The sequence below is a fragment of the Hesperophylax consimilis genome, chromosome 26 (genome assembly GCF_061612785.1).
Source record: "Hesperophylax consimilis isolate HC1 chromosome 26, BYU_Hcon_1.0, whole genome shotgun sequence".
NCBI classification, from domain to species: domain Eukaryota; kingdom Metazoa; phylum Arthropoda; class Insecta; order Trichoptera; family Limnephilidae; genus Hesperophylax; species Hesperophylax consimilis.
Window position 1 is genome coordinate 10,950,529 of NC_142861.1, and position 23,640 is coordinate 10,974,168.

Genomic DNA, 23,640 nt, shown 5'->3' on the forward strand with positions numbered 1-23,640 from the left:
TGGACAGTAACATTGGGCGACGGCCAATTTACAGCAAATAATCTATGGGATGGCTAGCAATACTAAACTTATCAAATAGGTGTAGTACACAGATACAGAATTAATAGAGATAAATTTATTCAACTCGTTTAATTATTCTTAAATGCCATGTTTATAATTTATTTAAGAATCAGTAAATGCCACAAACGCCGGGACTGTCAGACGGTATATCGTAGTGAATCCTCCAAATGAACCAATCGAAACAGCCACTCGGAATGACTCAAGAGGGGGACAAACAATGTTTAGGAACTCTCACGTGCAGTTGGTGGATATAATTATATATTTTTTAATATAAAGAATACTACAGTTATTTATCACAAACATTATTTTTAATGTACAGACAAGCCGGTGAAAGTTTTGGGGCCCATTCGTGGGAGATTCAAATGTTGACACCGGTATTTGCAGCAAGCTCGGCCCCCCGAGTACTCTGGGGTCGGGAAGTATTAACCTATACTGTCGGACTGCCGGGTCGACTGCCGGATGCCAGGCTGACAGAGCGACGGGCCGACAGACTGCCAGACTGAATGCCGTGATCAGGTTATCATAAGTTGAGCTCGCCCAGTTCCTTGAGCAGGTCGTCCTCCTTGGCGATCTTTGCGTTTTGGTTCAAGTCCAGAGCCTTGCCCTCCAGCTTGTCCTGTTTCAGTTTGGCGATAGCTTCCAGTTTCTGTGGAACAAACAAAATAAACAGAATAAGGAACTCCAGCCAAAAATATAATGGCTAAAATATATATATACAGGGTGTCCGGAAACTCGTAGTACAAGCGGGAAACTGGTGAATCTACATCACATTTGGAGTCGATTTTGTAGTATATTTTTTTTTATTTGAGCTTTCGTTATCGAGTAAATCGAGTTAGAAGTTGATTTTTTTTTTTTTTTTTTAATCAAATTCTTATAAATTATTACTGAAGATCAAAGTACCCAACTAATTAAAACTATTTGAAAGTAAAACAAATGAAGAAACTCGGATTTGAAGCATTATTTTGAAATCACCCTTCATTTAACCCGGTGTAATCATAAAATATTTCTGCTCTGCAGGGTTAAAACATCTGTTATTCAACCCTAAACACCAGAAAAAACTTTAACCCTAAAATAGCCGAAAAATATTTTTTTTTGGTTTTTTTTTTTTTTTTGAAAATGCTCAAATCAAAAAACTTTATGTTTTTTTGGGTTCCCCATGTGGTGTAGATTCTCCAGTTTCCCGCTTGTACTACGAGTTTCCGGACACCGTGTATATATATTCATATAAATCAACAAAAGCTGATTCTGAATATTTAAGTTTTATTATAAGTAGAAATTTTCATTTAAAAATTAATACAACATTATCTCATTAAAACACACCGTCTGGTAGGTGCGACTGAATATCGTTGTTGCACATCAAATATGGGCTATGTCACTCAGAGCACATTCTCATCTGAGAAAATTAAAAAAAAAACGAAATGGAAAAATAACACTTCTTTTTATGGACAAAGTAGGAAAAATATATTTCATTCAATAAAATAATATATTCATTGAAAAAAAATTTATTTTATAGCAGAAAATCGCATTTTAGTGCGATTTAGTGACATGGTTCATATTCTGTACACAGTTTTTGTCACATGGCCCACTTTTAATGCAGTTTTCAAAATATTTAATTCAAAATTGTTCAAATTCAACACCAAGGTTCTAGTCTAGTGTTGGAGAGATTTATCATAAGATTATATTATCACAAAATGTATTTGTACACACCATGACAAATTGAATTGTGTAGTGGTGGTTGGTGTGCAGAGGCAGTGACATTATTTTATTATATTAATTTTATACTATTTCGGCAAAGTACATTTATTTGACTTTGAATATGTTTTTTTTCAACATTCCCAAATGTTAGTATGTAACACTTTCATTTAAGTAATTACAGCAGGCAGCACCCAGATTAACACATAAAAAATCAATGAAAAATTCTGTTTGCTCCTAAAACTTCTACACATATGTTAAAGAATCTTAAAAAGGTTGATGATCTTTGTCTAATCACAAGTTTTAATTACTTCAGATGCCTGAATTTGGATTCAGACAAGGAAAGGGGTTCGGTATACACAGGCAATGGGGGAACATAGGTCCTGCCGCATTGCAGTAACTCTACCCAATCCTTCGAATGATCTAATTTATAAAGGATATTGGTGACAACGGGATCCCCTACTTCTTTTCCCAGTCTCAAAGATGTTAAATTTGTGTTTAATAATTTAAAAAGAACTCAAAGTGAACATCCCTCATTATTTGGGCTTCTCTGATGGCCCTACAAGGGAAGAGTCCACCGAGGTGGTCTCAGCTCTCCTCTCTCCTCTCCACTCCCCCTTGGTTCCCCAAAGGTCTCAAAAGGGAAGAGTCCACCGAGAGAATCCTGGCCTCAGCTCTCGTCTTCACTACCTCTGGGTTGACCAAAGGTCCCCAAAATTTTTTTGTTTGACTGCTAGGGTAAGGCCTAAATATTCCGAGTGGCGACCGCGACCCGCATCTCGGAGGCACCGTTCGCGACACTGTCAGTATCCACAGGTAGCTCACACTTTGGCTTGGGATTGCTGTTTACAGTTTTATATTCACGATTGGCACATTGTTTTCGGTCGAGTCAATGAAAAGGACGATTTGAAATATCGCCTATGTGTTTGCCACTTTTTATATTCTCCATGACAATCTCCAAGGGGAACACTTTCACCGTCATTGATAACAACCATGCCAATTTCTTGCATGTGATTTTTTTGAGGCTCAAAGTATTGATGTTTATGTCATTCTCAATAAACAGATACACAACATGTTCTTTATTCTTTTTCGCGATAACTGTACTTTTACAACAATACTTTCCTATAACACTTGCGCTACAAAGCCCACGAGACTTGATTTCAATTTCCAAAAAATGTTTCTGTGCTACTTCGGGTAATTGGTGTGAACATCAATCGTATTCTCAATTTTTACTTCATCTTGTAAGTGTTCTTGGTTGCATTGAAAACCTATTCCACATCGCACAGTCCTGTTCCAATTCTCTTCCAGCAAGTCAGAAGAGATTTCAAAAAGTTTGGGCAATATGGTAATTATACTGATTATATTATTACCATGGGAGTAACTATAGTAGCCGACACTCACTTTTATGATGTTCTTGATCTTCTTGTCCTTCTCGGGGTCGTCTTGCTGCTTGCCGGCGAGCTTGCGCTGTTCCCAGGTGCGCCCGCCCTTGCGGCCGCCACTCTCCTCGCCGCTGCTGTCGCCTTTGCCCTCATCCCCGTCCACCGCCACAGGCGTCTTGCTCGCCGGCAGGATGCTCTCCTCCGCCTTCTTGGCCTTGCGGGCCTCACGCTTCTTTTTCTGCTTCAGGGCTGCCTTTGAGGGACCGTCCCCGATAGCCGCCTGTCCTGGTTTGTGCGGGGCCTCCACCTCATGCAGCTTGAAGGTGCTCTCTGCACCCCGTGAGCTCGGCGGCCTGGAACAAGTTGTTTAGTTGTTAACACACAGGGTCTAGGAATCATTTAGCATAATGAACATTGATAAAAATATTGGTGTACCTGTAGGCAGCTTTGACTGCGGCCGGGCGGGAGGGCTCGGCCGCCTTGGGCTTCTTGGTGGCAAGGGCGCTAGCAGGGAAGGTGCCGGGTTGCCAGCAGACCTCGTACATCTCCACACCTGCAGGCCACCGCACCTCGTGCATCAATGTGCCCGTGCTGTGCCACACCTTGAACCTACAACAACAATCAATGCTCAAATGTCATATATAAAAACAAGATACCATCACATTCTTAACCTGTTTTAAGAACTATACAGATTCTTCCAACAGTTGTCACATCATGACTTTACTCTATAAGAGAGCGAAACCATTGTGAAGGCTCCAATGTCACTGCACAGCAGAACACGGTATTTTTACGAATTTACTTCAAATATATGAGTTGAAAAGGCCAGCTGTGACGGAAATCGGATGGCGAAATTTTGATTTACGCAATGTTGTATTTTTACGCATTTAAATCGAATACCCAAATTTAAAGGGCCAACCACAACGGTAATAGGCTGCGAAAATTTGATTTACGTGGAAATGTGTGGTATTTTTACGAATTTACATTGAATAACTGAACTTGAAGGGCTAATTTGATTTCTGATGTCTGGTGGATTTCGAATTAACAAGATTCTACTGTATTTAGTTTTGCTTATATTATGGGTGAGCGAGTTAATTTTCAGCCAATTTTTAAGTGAACAGCCTTGTTCATCCAGTTTTCTTCGTGAAATTAAATTACGGTATCATCAGCAAAACTGATTATGTTTCCTTTAATGGGAAGGTTGGTGATATATAGATAATATATAGAATTGGTCCCGGTACACTTTCTTGGGGGACACCATAATTTAACGGTAATAGTTTAGTCTTTTGTTTGCCAATCTGTACTTGTTTTTTTTTTTTATATTAACTCCACACAGGAGGCCCTGAAGAAAATAATTTCCCTCAGGGCCTATGTCATCTTTGGGGATGCTGTGTGGAGGGTCTTTTTGTGGAGAGGAAGGAGTGAACATGGGTCTTGAAGAGTCCCATGTTGTAGGAGGGAGGAAACACAGAGGCCGGCAGTTCGTTCCACAGCCGAGCTGTTGAACTTAAGAACGAATCGTAGAAGCGACCCGTTCTCATGTGACAAATGTCAACCGTGTACAAATGTTGGGCGCGCGTTTGGCGTGTATCCCGACTACGCACCGGTGCCGAAGGGATCAATGACGCTAGTTCCTCAGAGCATCTTCCATTGTAATACCGATAGAACAAGGACAGCATACCTACCTGACGCCTGTGCTCTAAAGATTGCAGTCCGTTTGTTAAGATTGGGGAATCTATCAAAAGGACCGTCCGTTTTTGCACAGAGTCAAGGGTTTTGTTCATGTATTTTGGGGCACCGGACCAGAGATAGCTGCCAAATTCGACAGTAGGGCGCACTTGCGATTTGTACAGGGTCAGCAGTTGTGTACTATTAAAGTATCTGCGGGCCCTGTACAGTACGCCCAGCTTCTGAGAGGCCAACTTTACTCTGGCTTCGATGTAGCCCCCGTACCTGAGCTGGTCACTTATAGTTACACCTAGCATATCAATGGAAGGCCTGTTCGGAAGATTGCTTCTGTTGAAGGAGACTAGATTATCATTTGGATCCTTTTTAGACGTAATCAGACAGGATTGGGTCTTTGAAACATTAAATTCGACGAGATTATTTTTACCCCAGGAGGAAATACTCTCGAGATAACCGTTCATTCTCTGCTTCAAAGCCCTCCGAGCCGTTGGAGTTTGTGTGCCCTTTGGGGGCTTGTCAAACAAAAAGCTATCATGAACTGTACTGTCATCCGCGTAACAATGAATCGGTGCACATGTCAAAAGGTCATTGATGTGCAACAAAAACAAAGTCGGAGACAGAACCGATCCCTGTGGGACGCCAGCATTTATAGAGTGTGAGGATGAGGTGAAACCGTCAGCAACTGTCTGAATCGACCTATCCCTTAAAAAGTCAGCAATCCACGTAGGGATGCGGGAAGTCCGTAAGAAGGCAATTTGTTGACAAGTCGTCGGTGCCAGACCCGGTCAAAGGCCTTGGATATGTCTAGTGCGACCGTTTGGGTATCACCGTGACGTTCCAGGCACCGCCCCCAAACATGCGACACATACGCGAGAAGATCACCGCACGAGCGGTTCCGCCGGAATCCGTAATGACGGTCGTTGATAATTTTGTTCTTCTCGAGGTATGTGAGCAGTTTGTCGTTGATCACACGTTCCATCACTTTGGACAGAACTGATGTGATCGCTATGGGGCGGTAGTTGGCCGGGTTGGAGCGGTCACCTTTCTTGGGAATAGGGTGAATGACCGCTTTTTTCCAACCAGAGGGCACAGTGCCACACTTCAGGGACATTTCGAAGAGCTTTGTCAAAACTGGAACTATTTCCGCAGCACACCTCTGCAATACCAGGGCAGGTATTCCATCAGGTCCACTAGCTTTGTTAACATCGAGCCCCCGTATGACGTGGAGTACATCCCGATGCCGGATCCTCAGCTTTTTCATATAGAAGCCGCAGTGAGGAACCGACGGCGGAACAGCACCTCCGTCATCGAGGGTCGAGTTTTCCGCAAACATTTTCCCTAATAAGTTAGCCTTTTCGGTGGAGGTGTTTGCTAGTGAGCCGTCAGGTCTGGTAAGAGGTGGGGTGTGCATATGTGCATATCGCCAATAGGTTCATTGTCGTTTCAGATATTCCTATTTTTTTAAGCTTAGGTAGAAATATTTTATGGTCTTTTGTGTTAAAAGCTTTATGTAGTGCGATATGTATTCATTAGTTTCGAATCGAATGAGATTACTCCTATGTTGACAGTATCAATATTTTTGCAGTGATGTACTCGTCTAAATAAAATATTAAAAAATGGCAGTCTAATATTTTCAACCATTTCTGTTCAGTTTTGGGTCTAGCCGTCTTTCTTCAAAGATTTGAAACATCCGCTTAAAATAATAAGCTATTCACCTTCACAGCACAGCGCTTTTGTTGAGATCCATGTTTGATGCATTTTAAAGGTTTCCGTTTTATAAAAGACCAACAGTTTTCTAGACAAAATTAACTATCCAAACTAAATATTTTTTAAATTTAAAATATTCAATAAACTCCCTGTAAATGTTAAAAAAAGCTAAAATGTTGCAGCTTTTCATGTGTTATGTCTCAATGTTGTGAAGTCCAAATATTAGTATTGTAGGCTAATAATAATGGTAACTCTGGCATTACTGAGAAGACAATATATAACGTAGTAGCGTAAATGTAAAATACACTAATTAAAAAAATTTTTAACCTTGACAAGTACCCTATCCCTTACAGCTTGCGAACAAATTGAAAATGAATAAATTGGCCCTCCAGCTAAAAAGTTTGATCATCACCGTCCTAGAGGGACGATCCATCACTTTTTTTTTATCAAATCTTACCTGTAGTATGTATAGGGGAATTGAGTTTCTCATCCAGATCGACTGATTCCATTGCTAACTGCTGGTAAGTTAGGTTAGGTTGTTAATTGGATAATTTACCCGTTGTCGGTCCTCAAGCGAGGTGCGGTGGTGTAGCTGAGGAAGCACTCGGAGCGTGGATCCCAGGCCAGGCCGGTGGAGTCGGGTGCGTCGGCCAGGGTCAGCTGTCGCTTGGTCTCCGCGTCCCACACCTCGATGCGCCCCTGCACGTTGCCGAAGCCAGCCAGCAAGAGTCGTATAGCCACATGGTTAAGGTGCTTATTACTACATATGTACGTTGTTACAGATGGTTTAACCTTTACAATGCAATCTATCCCAACGTGCGGCACGTTTGACACATATAAATAATTTTTTTGAGCAAATGATTTAATAGTGTAGACTCTGAATGAACATTAAATTATTGTCTATGGTCGTATCTGATTTAAAAATAAGTATAACAGTAATCGAGTTGTTTTAAATTTTAAAATAAGTTTTTAATCCAATCGAGCTTTAAATTGTTTTATAAAGGTGATCCAATTTCAGTTTAAAAGCTTTGATTTATGAAAAAACACACAAAATGCAACATTACCATATTTTTTTAAATTTTTAAATGAATATTTGGTATCATTAATTAATTATGGGAAATGATGTCAAGCAAATGGCCGCCTATGGATCTTCTGCAGCAGTTGATTCGTTTGACATCATTTTCAATTACTTTTTTGTAAGTTTCGGGGGCTATAACTTGGCGAATGTTAGTTTTTAGGTGCTCCAACGTTGCAAGTTTGTGGCGTAAACGTAACTTTTCAGAAAACCCTGCAAAAAATCCAAAGGCGTTAAATCGCACAATCTGTGTGGCCAGTTGACATCACAGCAACGTGAAATAATGCAACCTCTGAACATTTCCCGTAAACGCCGATATGCAGTTTGTACAGAATTGTTATTGCTGTAGAATAATTGAACAATTTTAACCCATTGAGTTAATTTATTTAACTTGTTGTATCAAACTAACATTTGATGTGTTAGCGCCATTAATGACAGCTGTCTAGTTTTAAGTGTTGCCAATATAGGAAACTCAAAATGGATTACACTTTATTAGTAGCATTGATGACATGTTGTAGAAGTTTCTGTTCCATGCATCCACTACTCTATTTCCAAGGAAGTGTTTCCTAGGATTGGATACAAAAGGTGTTGTGTTAAATTTTTTTGATTGGCCTATTGTTTCGTATATCCTCATCGATGGTAGGTGACGTGCACACAGACCGAGACATATATCTATGATTCTATTATGGATAATAAATACATTGTGAAGAAGAAATAGTACAATATTTGGTCCGCGATCGACCAAAAATACATTCGCAATCGACGGACTGACCATTCCTGCTATATAATAAGTGTATATCAATAGAAACAACATTGTAAAGGATATGGTTCCCGTTGGGGCTGTAGTAGATGGAATTCCTGGCGCCCGTGCCGAACTCAAACACCGGGTTGCACTTGAGGTTGAAGAGCGTTGCCTTGGCGGGCATGGTGCCGTACACCACGCAGAACTCCAGACCCTTGGGGCTCCATGCCACGTCGTAGATGGGGCCCTCTTTAGCTGAACACACAAACAACAAAACAATCATAACATACTTATACCAACTATAAACAGGCAATGCGTAGGCATATCCACTGGAACCCCGTTAATTGGACAAATGCATAATTGAAAATAATGAAAATAAATTACAAATGTTTTTTATAATTCGAAATTTGTTAATTCGGAATTCGAAATTTATTATTGTCCGCGCACGAAAATTTGTTTATGTAATTAGTAAAAATTCAACTTTTGCAAAAATAAATCATACATTTTCGTAAATCTGAAACTGATAGCAGTGGCGGTAAAATGACGTAAGACATGTTTTTACGTGTTACATCACCCTAATTCGTATTATTGTTTCGTAAATCTGAATCGATTTACACAGGAATGTTGTATTTTTTCGAATTTACTTAGAATATCTGAATTCAAAGGGCCGGATACGATGGAAATCGGCTGCGAAATTTCAATTTGGCGGAAATATATCATATTTTTACGAATTTAATTATTCGGAAATGTGTTTGTGAATTTACTTCGAATGCTGAATTTGAAGAGCAACGAAGCAACCGAAGAATTTATCAGATTTTTAAAGGGACAGCTGAGAAACTCGATTTTAGGGAATCTTTTTATTCTTCGTAAAATTTGGAATTAGGTGGGAATATGTTAATTCAATATTTGATATCCCGTGGATTTTAAATTAAGGGTTAGGTGTATCAGCACTCCATTGAGGACTATTAGTGAATTAATTGCTCAGGAAGAAAAAAGAGTCATACAGAGTTGCACCATGCTGGTATCTCCCTTGGTGCTGGCGTAGTGCAGGGTCTGTCGCCCATAGTAGCTGGAGCCCGTCTTGTCCACTTCTGTGCACGTCATGAACAGCACGCTGCTTCCTCGCTCGTTCCAGAAGAACTGGCAAGTCTCCCCCTGCAATCAATTACAATTAAGATCTCCATTCAATACTGCCACTTCATCCTTCTTTCGGGGAAGATTCTAGCTAGTATTCTAGACAAACACTTGAAGCCATACAGTGCTTATGGGATGAGGTAAAACTCATAAGCAATACTGCAGAAGTTTTTACAATGGGCATAAAATAAAAAAAATAATTCCATTTATCCGTAAATCAATATTTTTCACTAACAAAAATTGCCATAGAATTTGAAAATAAAAAATTCCAGATATCTTAACAAATAACACAATGCAGAAATAAAACTTTATCACCATAATATTGACAAATATGCCAAGTGCTGATCGCACAAACTCTCAGTTTCAATTAAGTAATGAATTGAGTTGAGAGCGCGGTACCAGCCGTCACCATAAGTCTTGTACTGCTATCTGTGGTTGAGATATCAAAACAATTTCAAGATTTGAACGGATTTGCAATTTTTCTGTTCCATTATTAAAGAGCCGTCAATAACAACATTTATAAAACTGGCTTCTCTATTAGACAGTGTGAACTGGAACTGGAGTGGAAGTATTAGAGTGATGAAGATTATGTATAGATAGATACCTGGAAGAATCCCTTGCTGGCCAGAGCTTGGGCTGATTCGAATTTAGGGTACTGGAACAGCTTTCCAAAAGACGGCATGCCAGATGCACCTGCAAGTATAAACCACGTTGATTACTTATGGAGGCAGTAATATATTCATAATTTCATTTAGAATAATTAAGTCCCGCTTTGACGGGTAGATAGCTAAGATACCAGGAGGCATTGCCAAACACTCATAATAACCATGCTGAACTTAAAAAGGACTCGGCAACTGTCAAAGGAATGGTGAAATATGAGAGATAACGCAATACTGAGTGCTTATGGATATGTAGACCATCTCCGTATCACATAATCAAAGTAGAATGGACATGACAGAGAACTGGCTTTCGACTTAAAAAATTTGATATGCTTTTGAATATATATAAAAGTTTTATAGCTGACATATTATGTGTGACTAGCAGGTCAGGTTCATGTTTCTTTCTCTATTTTCATATCATACTCCTATTAATTTATGCTAAATATGTTTTGCTAAGTAAGATCACTTTCACTTTATAACGTGAAAACTAATAGAAGAACTATGTTTTGCTTTGTAAGAACAGTCAATTGGTTTCACTTTATGACGTGAAAACTAGAAGAACTATGTTTTGCTATGTAGGGTACAATCAATCGGTTTCACTTTATGACTTGAAAACTAATATAAGAACTGTGTTTTGCTAAGTAAGATCACTTTCACTTTATAACGTGAAAACTAATAGAAGAACTATGTTTTGCTTTGTAAGAACAGTCAATTGGTTTCACTTTATGACGTGAAAACTAGAAGAACTATGTTTTGCTATGTAGGGTACAATCAATCGGTTTCACTTTATGACTTGAAAACTAATATAAGAACTGTGTTTTGCTATGTAGGAACAATCAATCGGTTTCACTTTATGACTTGAAAACTAATATAAGAACTATGTTTTGCTATGTAGGAACAGTCAATCGGTTTCACTTTATGACGTGAAAACTAATATAAGAACTATGTTTTGCTATGTAGGAACAATCAATCGGTTTCACTTTATGACGTGAAAACTAATAGAAGAACTATGTTTTGCTATGTAGGGACAGTCAATCGGTTTCACTTTATAACATGAAAACTAATAGAAGATCTATGTTTTGCTATGTAGGAACAGTCAATCGGTTTCACTTTATGACGTGAAAACTAATAGAAGAACTAGGTATGTTTTGCTATGTAGAGGCAGTCAATCGGTTTCACTTTATGACGTGAAAATTAATAGCTATGTTTTGATATGTGAAAACTGATAGAAGAAGTATGTTTTGCTATGTAGGGACATCCAATCAGTTTCACTTTGTTTGAAGTTCTACTATAGACTATATATGGCAAAGAGAGATGGGGCTGGCTACTAACCTGGCAGGTGGCACATGACATGGCAGCGATGCGCCGGCGAAGGCGAGATGCTGAAGCCCGCCACCTTGGCGTAATTAAGGCGTGCCACTGGTGCCTGGTCCAACTTGCCTTCCTCCAGCATCACAACCTCGTTGTTCACCAGACGGCCGAGGATCTTCTCATCTGATGACCAAGATGGTTGCCTGAAGAACAGAGTTACATAATCAGATTCTATACTGTTATTCTTTCCAAATGGATTCGGTATGGAAAATAGGACTTGTTCTATTTTTATTTATTTTGGAATATATTTAAAATACTGTTACAAAGATTATAGGAAGAACTAGACTGTGTTACTGATTGTGAAAAGGATGTTTCCGTCCAGTATTGTCAATTTTGTGCACATTTTTTTATTGTAGTTTTTTTTTTTTATTTCGAAAAAGTATTTTTTCAATTTATTCATTTAAATACATAACATATATATAAGAAAAATTACAATATTCTTACAAAAATATATAGTGAATGGCATAAGAACAAAATATGTTTTTTTTTTAGTATTTCTACATCAATGAAGAGAACTAGCTCTTGAGTTTGGATAGGATTAAAAGTAACGGAGGAATTTATAATCTACTTTCGCAGACCTGTGAAAAATCACTGAATATAATTATTGTAAGATTTGTGAAGATAATGATATTTTACAAAAACATTTTGCCTCAGAATCATTCTTTCAAAAGAAGAAATTAACCTATTGTTTGTTAGTAAACTAATTATGAAATCTGGCAAACATGTAAATAAACGAAATACATATTTCAAATAAAAAATAAATAAAATCGTATAGACTTCATTGCTTGTCTGCTAAGATTTATATTAATCAGTTCCAATTTTGGAAACTAAAAGTTCATTGAATTTTAATAATTTCACATATGAACTGACATACACCGAAGTTAGTATGTTTGATGGTTATCTTAAAGGTGTTGCCATTTTTGACAATTTACTCAAACAACTGAATTTCTGTTGTGAATCCAGATATGAGCGCATCAATTCTGCCTGCTCATGAAATAATAATATCTGCAAATATGCGTCAAGTCGTAGATATGAAAATAATTATTGTGTAAAGTAATGATTTTCCATACAGGTACCTATTTGGTTTCCATTCTAGGGAATTGCCAATGTTTGTGACCCCCTCTCCAATTTCCCTAGTGAACCAGGCTCCTCCACTTCTCAAGGACCTGTGCCGCATGAAGAGCCGCGGATACCTACGTTTCCGGACACCTGTGATATTCAATCACTCCCAACACATGGGTGATTTTCGTCTACTTCTGTTGCCTTCCACTGCTGGAGCAAATAGGCCACTAACTAATCACCACTGCGCACTGATGAACTGCCGCAAAACTCTGACTTGATACACGTGTTATTACATTCATACATACATCGGTTGTGTCGACTCGAGTATTATGAGGATATGAGTAATATGTTCAACTCACCATCCAACCTGCTTCTTCTGGAAGAAAGAGTGCACGAGGGTGCCGTCAGCTACCTTGAACACGTGCATGTTGGGGGTACCCTGGACAAAATAATAACAAACAGGTAAGACTCGTTAACCAGATGATACAGAATGGGGAAATGGCCATTTGAATTAACACCTTGTTTGCAATCAACCCGTTAATATAACAAGCTTTCATCTGACACAGTGTGATCACGCGGTAATAGTCTCTAGAAAACACTACTTTGGAGTCAAATATCACATAACATTGCCATGTCAGATGTTAGTTTGTTATTTCAATGAGTCAAATAGTGAATTTAATTTTGTTTTAAAAAGAGGGGTTCGTTGGAAAGCAGACGGCAGTTGAAATACGGTTAGTGTTATGTCAGTTCAGTGCAAGTCAAACCAAGGGGGACTATTATATGGTTACTCGTTTGGGCAATGTTACGAGATTAACGAAGGGACTGTGGAAAGGGTTTTTTTTTAATACAGGGAGGAAAGGCAGATGTCAGTGGCTGGTTCTAGAAGCTTTACAAAATATATTTTTTTTATGAATAACCCACAAGAGTACCTACTAATCCAAGCTAACCGGAACTAGTAGGTCTATAACACTTTTAATTGGGGTATGTTGTGAGGCTGGAAGGATTGGTGACGGGGAATATAAAAGTTGGGAAGTACTTAGTTATTCAGAACTGGTCACCAAGCACGGCTAAAGCCATTTTAAACAGCATTTAGATACTGAATGGTGGTTTCTCACCAGATCGATACATAGAGAATTACCACTCCGAAAGCTTGCCATCTTGCATAAGAACGAATCGGAGAAACGACCCATTCGTGAGAATGAAGCCTACTTTGTTATGGGTGTGGGTGGTGTACCTCAGGGTGGTCCTTGTTGGTTGCGTAGAGCTCCCAGAGGACGAGGTAGTTGCTCTGCGGGGAGAACTGCAGGTCCATGGCGCGGGGGCGTGGAAGGCTGCATACCACCGACCAGTCTGCGCACTTCACCACCTCCACACTGCAACGCAAACCGTATAGTATAAGCATGTGCACAATAGGACAATTCCAAACTGCGTTGCAATCAACACAATGGATGCGCACATAGATAATTAGAGACAATGGGAAAAACTGCCGAGCTATGACCAAATTGCAAGAACTGTTAAAAAGGCTATGCAATGAAAGTAGGTAGAAACAAAGGCGGAGGCCGCTGTGCGCCATATATTTAATTAATTGACATCTCAAACCAAAATATACACCATAAAGAGAAAAGCAAAAGAAAAAACATTGTTTGAAAAAATGGTAACTGTTTCCCTAATTGCTGCACTTTTAGACACAGATTATGGAAATTACACTTTAGTGTAAAGTTCACCTTTCAACAATTACTACAAGAAACAAATATGTACATACACAAAATAGGTTATTCTGTTCTTAGTTTGGATTAATTCAGTAATTTATGCATATTTAGAATGAAACTAAACTTTTGCAAGTGTCACCCCATACAAAAAAGTCCCAAATGGCAGCAAAGGTAAAATAGAATTATAATGCATCTTTTACCATTTATCTTAACGTAAATCGTTGTTTCTTGTAGTAATTAAGTTGAAAGTGTAATTTCCATAATCTGTGCCTGTTGAAAGTTCGGCGGTTAGGGAAATATTTACAAAAAAAATATTGAGGGAAAGTTGAAAAAAAATTATTTGTGTAATAATTCATAATATCCTAATAAATTATTTCACTGCAAGGGAATCAAACCACAATCTCACAAAGCTAATCAATTGTCCCTTTTGTAAATTGGGATATAATAATTAAATACGTAACAAAATAAAATTAACTGGCCGCACACAATAATAATAGTTGGTATGTAGTTTATAGAAATGGCAAGTATTTAGTAAAACTTCTCAATTATCGGTGTTATATTTGAAAGTCCGTATTTTTTGTTTGGCTTGCAAGATAGGCCTCAAAACCGGGGCAAGAAATGTAAAAAAATCATAGTTGTAATTATTTATAAATATACACATTTTAAAATAAATAATACAGATAGAATTTCACTGTTGTGTTTATTTGAACAAAGATGAATTGAGTGCAAATAATATTGTTATTGACGAAATTACGATACCCCGATTCAAAATATAAATTTGATTAGGAAAATTAGCAACAAGCAATTATTTTAGACAAGTAAAACTGTGTGATCAGATTAAAAAATAAAACATACCATGATTTTCAGCTGCGAAATCATATGGTTGAGGTGTATTGTTAATCTTAATTTCAACAATAGTTTGTTTACACGGTAAAACAGCCGCCGGTGACCGGTGACATTATGCCGGCTAATGACAGATGAATGCTCGTCTGGGGTAAATAGATGTAAACTCACGTCGTCCCATTGATCCAGGCAAAGTATTGCCCCTTGGGGCTGAACAGCATCCCCCGGCATACCTTGCTGGTGTCCTTTGGGCCCGTCCTCTCCTTGTAGGACTCCGGACCCTCAAGAGTCACGACACCCCCGCTGGATCTCACTGAAACCACGTGAAGAAATACTCACATAACCTCGAAAGGTTTACTATTTCACATCGAACTAATATTTTATACTGAAAGCACGAACGGAAGAACTCTATTTTAACTACTATCGTGAATTAAAACCGTTTTTTCGCTTTACTTACCCGCTAACACAGGCACGGCGGACGTCATTTTAGACATCAAAGAAAAAGAAGGAACGAATTTGTACAAATTTCTTATCAAATTTGTTGCGAGTCCTGCGTCGACTGCGGATGTCGCGGAAGGCGGAGCTCCGAGATGAAACGTCAAGCGTAGTTAAAGTTAAAAATAAATAAATTATAAAAAAATAAGATAAGGCTCTTTTTATTGCAATTTTTTTTTGTCAAAAAAAATTATTAAATTTATTCGGTAGACTTCGTAAACATTCTTTCTCGTCCCACAGATAAATGCTACAACCGTAGTCGAACTTTAATCACAATATTTGTTGCCAGTATTAAAAATGTGGTGTTTTGACGGTTGCTTGGTGTGGTTTTTTTATAGCCAGAAAATTAAGTATTTACTTGTGGTTTTCGTTACAAATAACTAGCCCCGTTAATATTTTCAAGTCAAGCTCTTATTTCTTGTGGCAATACCTATCGCACCGGCATGATTGGCAACTGGCAATCGTTTTTGAAACGTCAAAAATATTCCACCCGGCAGAAAATATTTGTAGACGACAGGTTAGTCTGGAAATAGATTTACCTGGCTTTTGACACGAATTCTGAACTCAAAATTAGAGCGTATTTAAATTTGCTGTTTTGTAAAAGACTGAGTTATGAGTGTGAGTTTTTCACCAATGTAGATTTACAAATAATACAAAATTGCTGCTGTTTATTATTCGTTTATTTTTTATTTGCAGTTGGCATGAGAAAAGCCACTGAAGGCAACCCCCCAGTACGAAAACGTGTAAGCATGTCGTTCATGAATAACATGGGGAATAAAAGCAAGATGAAGATTTTCCACACGTTTATGAAAAAATATGGCACAATGGACTTTGTAAAAAGTTTGTGCACGGATCCTGAGAAGCTGCCATTTGTGGCGGTCCACGTCCTCATCTGGGAGCTGCTCATCAACATATTTGTGATCCAGCGGGTTCCTTATACGGAGATTGACTGGAAGGCCTATATGCAGGAATGTGAGGGCTTCTTGAACGGGACTATGGATTACTCCCTGCTGAAAGGCGACACGGGACCGCTGGTGTACCCCGCCGGCTTTGTGTACATCTATTCCCTGTTTTACTACATCACAAGTTACGGGGAAAACCTCAGAGTGGCTCAATACATATTCCTGGCCATTTATCTGCTGCAGCTCATGTTGGTGTTGAGGATATACTGCAAGACTGGAAAGGTTCCTCCGTATGTGTTAGTAATAAGCATCCTGACTTCTTACAGAATTCATTCTATCTATGTTTTGAGACTTTTCAACGATCCTATCGCTGTGTTGTTGTTATATGTGTCATTAAACTTCTTTTTGAGTTCTAAGTGGACAGCGGGAAGTATATTCTTCAGTTTGGCTGTTTCCGTAAAGATGAATATTCTGCTGTTTGCTCCGGCGTTGCTGCTTTTCTACTTAAGCAATATTGGCTACGTCCGAACAGCGTACCAGCTCTTTCTGTGCGCTGCTATCCAACTCGTTCTGGGGGCTCCCTTCTTGTTGGCCAATCCCGTTGCATACTTGAAGGGTAGTTTTGATATTGGAAGAGTTTTCGATCATAAATGGACAGTTAACTACAGATTTCTGGACTTGGAATTATTTGAAAATAAATTCTTCCACATTGGTCTACTTGTCTTACATCTCGTCCTTCTCGCCGTGTTCTTCCCGATTGCCAAAAAATACTTCCATAGTTACGTTAAGTTAAAGTTCATCCAGGCGCAGTTGCAGCCACAGATAGATGCCAAAAACAAAGAGAATAAAACCAAGAAGTTAAAGCTGAAGCCTAACTCTAAAAAAGCATCTCTGAAGCACCGCCAACAGATTGTGGAGACTTCTAAGAGTGAGCCGGAGAATTTATCTGTTGCACAGAAAGACTTTTTACAGTCCTTTGAAAGCACCTTGCAAAAGAGCGCCGGTGGGAAATCAAAGGAAGAGGTGGAAGCCCCCAAAAAGAAAAACGAAGATCCTTTTTACAGTATCAACTTTGACCGTACCAACCAGCTGTTTATTTTCCCCATGTTTTTGGCTAATTTCATTGGAGTGGTTTGTGCACGAAGTCTGCATTACCAGTTCTATTCCTGGTACTTCCACTCCTTGCCGTACCTGCTGTGGTGCACTCCCTACTCCACTATCATCAAGTTCCTGATCCTGGCGCTGATCGAGTTCAGCTGGAACACGTATCCCAGCTCCGTCTTCTCCAGTTCCTTACTGCACGCCTGTCACATAGCCGTGCTGTGGGGAATATACAGAAGTACTAGGAGTTAAGAAAATTTTCAAACAATGCTATAAATAAATCGAGGGCTCAAAGTCAAACAACGTCATCTACTAAAAAACATACAAATAATTCTAGGTCTTAAAGTCGAACAATGTTATCTACAAAAAACATACCAATCATTCGAGGGCTTAAAGTCAAACAACATCGTCTGCAAGAAGACATGTCAATAATTTGTTGATAATATTATTTGACTTTAAGCACTTGAATTGTTGATATGTTTTTTGTAAATAATGCTACATATTTGGCTTTAAGAACTAGAATTATTTGTATGTTTTTGTAGAAAACATTGTTTGATTTCAAAGCCCTTGAAATTTTATATTGTAAATATATTATCATTGTACTACACAAACGAATTTCCCTCCACATATTTAAGACTTTATTTTACTGTGTAGGTGGCTCCAACTTACATTGTTCTCAAATGTGTTTCCGTCTCAATTATTCAAGAGAATAATGTACCCAATAGTTTTTGTACATATTGTTGGAAATTAAATGTATATTTGAACCAAATTTCTAATAACTTTTATATATAAGATACTGAAAAAATATGTTGGGAATCTATGACCTGACACCATTTTTAAAATATTTCTTATAAAATAAATTGTAGATAGATTTGCACCCATAATTCGATAATTTCAGAAATATACGCTAAAGAAGCAACAGTTTGTGATAGAAGAAAATAAATTCTGGAATATATGTCCAAGTTATGTATTTATCTATTTTTGTGTAAGTTAAACAATAAAGAAATATTACCTGCGTGATGGCAATACATATTGTTATGGTTAAAATATTTTTTGTAGGTTTTTTACAAATGGATTTAGTGTTATTATGTATTCTAATACAATTCTTATTATTTATACTTCAACAAACCGTTTTATCCTATCCATTTCTTTATTGAATTAAATTCCTTAGCTGATGGTAAATTAAATTTCGAACGTGTAAATAAATAATGATTTACCTATTTCAGATTTTGGAAGACAAACTAAAAATATTATTTTGAAAGACTTGAATTAGTTTTGTAGTTCCAACATTCTCCATTGTATACATATGTAGTTTTAAGAGTGTGATTGAGAGTGGAGTGTCTCATTGTTATTTTATTAAAAAAATACATTGAATTATATTTATTATTACTTAATTCCCAACATGTTTCTATACTGCATATCTGCCTTATATGATAGACCAGGGGTTCCCAACCCTTTTGTACTCTAGAGCACACTCTAAAATATCGGTAGGGTTGCGGGCACCACCTATTTTTATTCAACAAACTCGGGGCAGCAATCGCAATCAAAATGACAACAACGCGGTTCTAGGAGGGGAATGCTATTTGCACATCACTCCTTGTACACGCCGAAAACCCGAAGTGAGCCGATGATCGCTGAACCGATCGGGACGGTACGAGCACGTGACTACTGTCAGTTTGGCTGTCGGGGCCATGCTTATTGCTTTCACTGACAGACAGAGCTGGCAGAGTCATGTGCCATGTGTTTTGGCACCTTCGGCGTTCATCGGCTCAGTTCGTGGCGTTCGTTCACTTCGGGTTTTCTGCATGTACAAGGAGTGATGTGCAAATAGAACTCTCCGTTCCAGGCTAGTGTGAAGAGTGCAGTCTGGCTCGCCGCTAGACAGGTTGCGACAAGTCCTGTCAGCAAAGGAACCACTCATACATACAATATCGCAAACATACGAACGTATTTAACCATTTGGGTGCCAATCGTCGATTCGTGTTTTAACGAAGATTGCCGATCGTCGATTTCCGTCGATTGCGTCAGTCGTGTTCTGATTCGCGCGTACGTCTGTACGTAAAATTCTAATTTTTTCGAAACGCCTGGACTTCGGGATCCTCCTCCGCGTGATTCTAAACAAATATTCTTTAATAAAACACCGAAAAAATCATCGAAATCCTTGAAAATTCAAAGAATTTATGGGGTTTTAAAAACATATATAGTTTCATAAAAAATAATGTTTTTTTGGTGGCATTTTACAAGCAACTGTATGAATTTTTTTGGCACTCAAACGGTTAATAAACCTAGGCACTCAAAAAAATTAAAACTCTAACAAATAAATAAAAATAATTCACATTTTTAATTAATGTTTATGAAAAAATTATTTCAATATCGATTAGTGGCGGGCACATATGAATAGTGGCGGGCACCATGGCGCCCGCGGGCACGGGGTTGGGAGCCCCTGTGATAGACAGTCCACGTGTGTCTGAAGAATTGGCATAATGACATGAAAGTTAAACAATAAATTAATATGGACATAAGTAGCCCTTCCCCCCATACATACACACAGACACACAACCTTCTACTCCCCCCTTACTGCATGACATGTTTAACGGATGGCCTCATAAGCCAGCCGCCTAACACAATTGCAATGTAACATGATGAACCATCTGCGAGGCAGAAGGGATGTGCACATCTCAACACATTTTTCTTCAGACTGATTCTCCATGTGGATGATGGTTTGAAAAATCGGCTGTCATAGAGAACATTTATTTCTATGTTCCCAATGTTTATCACCGTCACCGACAACATACAAGGATTGTCCCAGAAGTACCCAACCTAAAGAAAAAACAAAAAATTTGGGAAAAACCGTCTTCATTTATTTTTTAAAATTTTAATTTTCATTTCATTTTTTAAAACCTTTTATTTCTTCATTTAGCTCGATAGACTTTTTCTAGCGATGTTCAATAACTTTGATACCGTGTTTATAGTGAGAAATGTCAAGCTCCTCAATATGGCCACTAACCGCAGACTTCACCACTTCATTTTTAGCAAATATTTTACCACCAAGCCATTTTTTCATGTTTGGAAAGAGAAAATAATCCGAGGGGGCTAAATCTGGCGAATAGGATGCGTGAGGAAGCAATTTGAACTTTATCTTATTGATATTGGTCGTCGCAATAATGGATGTGGGAACTGGTGCTTGGTTTTGATGAAACAACTCTTTCTTCTTTGCCAAATGCGGCAATTTCTTCTTGTTTTCATCACTTTATATCATACCAATAATTTCGCATAATACTCGCCGTTGATTGTTATTCCATTTTGAGGATATCAATGAAAATTATCCCAAAAGCTGACGCCATGAAAGGTCATGGCATCAGCTTTTTCAAAGGTGCCAGCAGATGGAACTGTCTTCGCCTTCTTTGGAGTCGATTCTCTCATTTCAGTCCATTGTTTTGACTGTTCTTTCATCTCAGGTGTGAAATGATGGACCCATGTTTCATCTATAGTTATGAATCAACGCAAAAAATTGGCTTTATTGCGGCGAAACACCACCAAACACTCGATTAAAACATCCTCACGACGCTGTTTTTATTCCTTTGTAAGCAAACGCCGCACACATCTTGCGCAAATCTTTCTTGTGTACAAATTTTCAGTCAATATGCCATCTACAGCACTTTTTGAAACGCCTACCAGGTCTGGCTAACTTCAGTCAAAAACAAAGTGTTCAAAAAAGAAAGTGTTCAGTCGACGGTCATCCAATATCATTTTGTGGATTTTCTCCACCATTTCTGGCGTGTTTACCTCTTTTGGTCGACCACTGCGATTTTATTATTTTTTAATGATAAACTAATGTTTAAAAGACAAGGTTTTAAGCTTGGCATAAAGGCTAACAAATAATTATAAGCAATAATTAGCCGCCTGAAATATCAATACAAATTGAAAATATCTCCCGAGTAAAAATAAATGCCGCAAACGGGAATGAACCCGTATCTTCTGATGTCCGGTCAGATGCTCTGAAACCACTGAGCTATGTCGGCTTATTTCCAACCCGCCAACTAATTCAATATGTACTAGTACCTCAATTCAACAATTACTGCTTATTATATTTTTCCCACTGTAAACAACCAACTTTATTTTTGTAACTAACAACTTATTATTGCTTATAATTATTTGTTATCCTTTATGCTATGCATAAAACCTTGTCTTATAAACATTAGTTTATCATTAAAAAATAAAAATATTTGACAAGTCAAAAATATTTCACCAATAAATGAAGATATAATATGTCTTGACGCCATCTGAGAAACTTAGCACTTACAAAGCCTTTCCTACAATTATTTGACCACTGTGATGTTCATCTTGGCAGTTTGTACGGCCTCATTAAACTCTGCCACCCAATATTTTATCATTTTAAATGAAGGAATAAGAGTAGAATCTATGTCGGCTTTGGTATTGGTTGGACTTGGAGACCTTTCAAATAAAAGTATTGTATCACATAATGATGACCAATTTTTTCCATGATGCCTGTCAAACAAAAACAACGTAGCATTAAAATTTTACCAAACGCTGACAGGCCGAGAATCGGCAACTAATGGGAATATTTTTTTTAGGTAGCAAACGTCAAATGTGACATTGAAACAAATGGTCCTTTACATTGGTTAGAACTTCTTCTTTCGTATGGTGGGGGGGTCAAAGGGGGACATCTAGGTCTGCGAGCCAGTCTAAGGCCTCAGGCGTCGCCATGTGGACCTCATCAATCCCGCCGGGGAATGAATTGAGCAGGGATTCGTTGACCACATGTTCGGTTGTCTGCACCGCACCACATTCACACATAGCCGACTGTTTAAGGCCCCATCTGTGCATCATGTGGGCACAGCGGCTATGGGAGCACCTTAACCTATTAATGGCGGACCAGGTTTTGCTAGGCAATGAGAACCCAGGCTGTCTCTCGGTGGGGTCCTGTATGAGATGGGCATTTCCCACGTTGGCCGTTTGCCACTCAAGTTTCCACCTATCTTCTGGGGTGAGAGGTAATCGGAGGAGCCTCTCCTCTTCTGCCAAGAAGGGCTTTCGGGACTTCAAACGGCATGCCGGGTGGGAGGTGACATCTTCGTGCAAAGGTTTTGCGCTTTTTTGCAGCGCCTTCTTGTATTCCCTCAGTGTTGCAATTTCTCGCCTGATGTTTGGCGTGGTTATGTTTACAAGTACGGGGAGCCAAGGGAGAGCAGTAGATTTTAAAGTCCCGCTGATGGTTCGCATTGTGGCATTAAGCTGAACGTCTACCATGGAAGTGTGGGCGCTTCTAGCCCATACTGGACAACAGTATTCAGCTGTTGAGAAAACCAGACAATGGATGCTGTTCTGAGCGTGTTGGCGTCACATCCCCAGCTAGCTTATTAACTAAGTTAAGCCTTGTCCTAGTTTTTTTACCCACTGTTTCCATGTGTTGCCGGTAGTTCAAGCTACTGTCCAAAGTAACTCTTAGATAGCGGGGGTGGGGGTCATGATAAATATTTTTTCCATCAAACTGAACACAGAGTTTGGCATTCGCTTGTGAATTGCTAAGATGGAAGGCTGTCGCAACTGTTTTCGACCCATTTGGCCTTAGTCGCCAATTGAGGAAATGTTCTTCCATAGCCTTTAGGTCAGAATTGAGGATATCTTCTGCTGCTTTAAGGGTTTTGGCTTGAGCTGTGACCGCGATGTCATCTGCGTAAGCAAATTTTCTGCCTTCATTGTGAGGAAGGTCTCGAGTGTAGATGTTAAAAAGCGATGGGGCCAGCACTGAGCCCTGGGCAAGGCCATTGGTTAGAACTACATTTCAATAAAAGGCAGAAGATACATTTTATTTTGTTTATTTATATTATTTGAACACTATTTATTACGGAAATGACTGAAAGTTTAGTTATATAATTCAATATCCATATGAAATTAGTTGCGGATGCTATAAAATTGACAAAAAATATCAAGATCTCATAAACAGGAAATTTTTTTAAATATAATGTTGTGATAAGAGTAATACCTTATTTTCAAAGAAA

General features: G+C 38.6%; 2 protein-coding genes across 3 annotated transcripts; one reads left to right on the forward strand and one right to left on the reverse strand.

The window, feature by feature from the left end:
- Window positions 1–114: 114 nt before the first annotated feature.
- Window positions 115–15,678, reverse strand: eIF2A (eukaryotic translation initiation factor 2A). The gene is made up of 12 exons (XM_089647523.1): window positions 15,577–15,678; window positions 15,291–15,432; window positions 13,802–13,940; window positions 12,927–13,006; window positions 11,467–11,648; window positions 10,080–10,168; window positions 9,346–9,496; window positions 8,426–8,596; window positions 7,081–7,255; window positions 3,570–3,743; window positions 3,154–3,487; window positions 115–706 (listed from the first exon to the last, which is right to left on the reverse strand). The coding sequence occupies exons 1-12, from the start codon at window positions 15,611–15,613 to the stop codon at window positions 581–583; spliced, it is 1,800 nt and encodes a 599-aa protein (XP_089503649.1). The 5' UTR covers window positions 15,614–15,678; the 3' UTR covers window positions 115–580.
- A 398-nt stretch (window positions 15,679–16,076) lies between these two features.
- Window positions 16,077–18,844, forward strand: Alg3 (Alg3, alpha-1,3- mannosyltransferase). Of its 2 annotated transcripts, none has more exons than XM_089647434.1 (2): window positions 16,077–16,131; window positions 16,311–18,844. In XM_089647434.1, the coding sequence occupies exon 2, from the start codon at window positions 16,316–16,318 to the stop codon at window positions 17,867–17,869; it is 1,554 nt and encodes a 517-aa protein (XP_089503560.1). In that variant the 5' UTR covers window positions 16,077–16,131; window positions 16,311–16,315; the 3' UTR covers window positions 17,870–18,844. The 2 variants fall into 2 exon arrangements, with proteins under 2 accessions (XP_089503560.1, XP_089503559.1); XM_089647433.1 differs by having other exon boundaries at window positions 16,093–16,232.
- The last annotated feature ends 4,796 nt before the right edge of the window (window positions 18,845–23,640 follow it).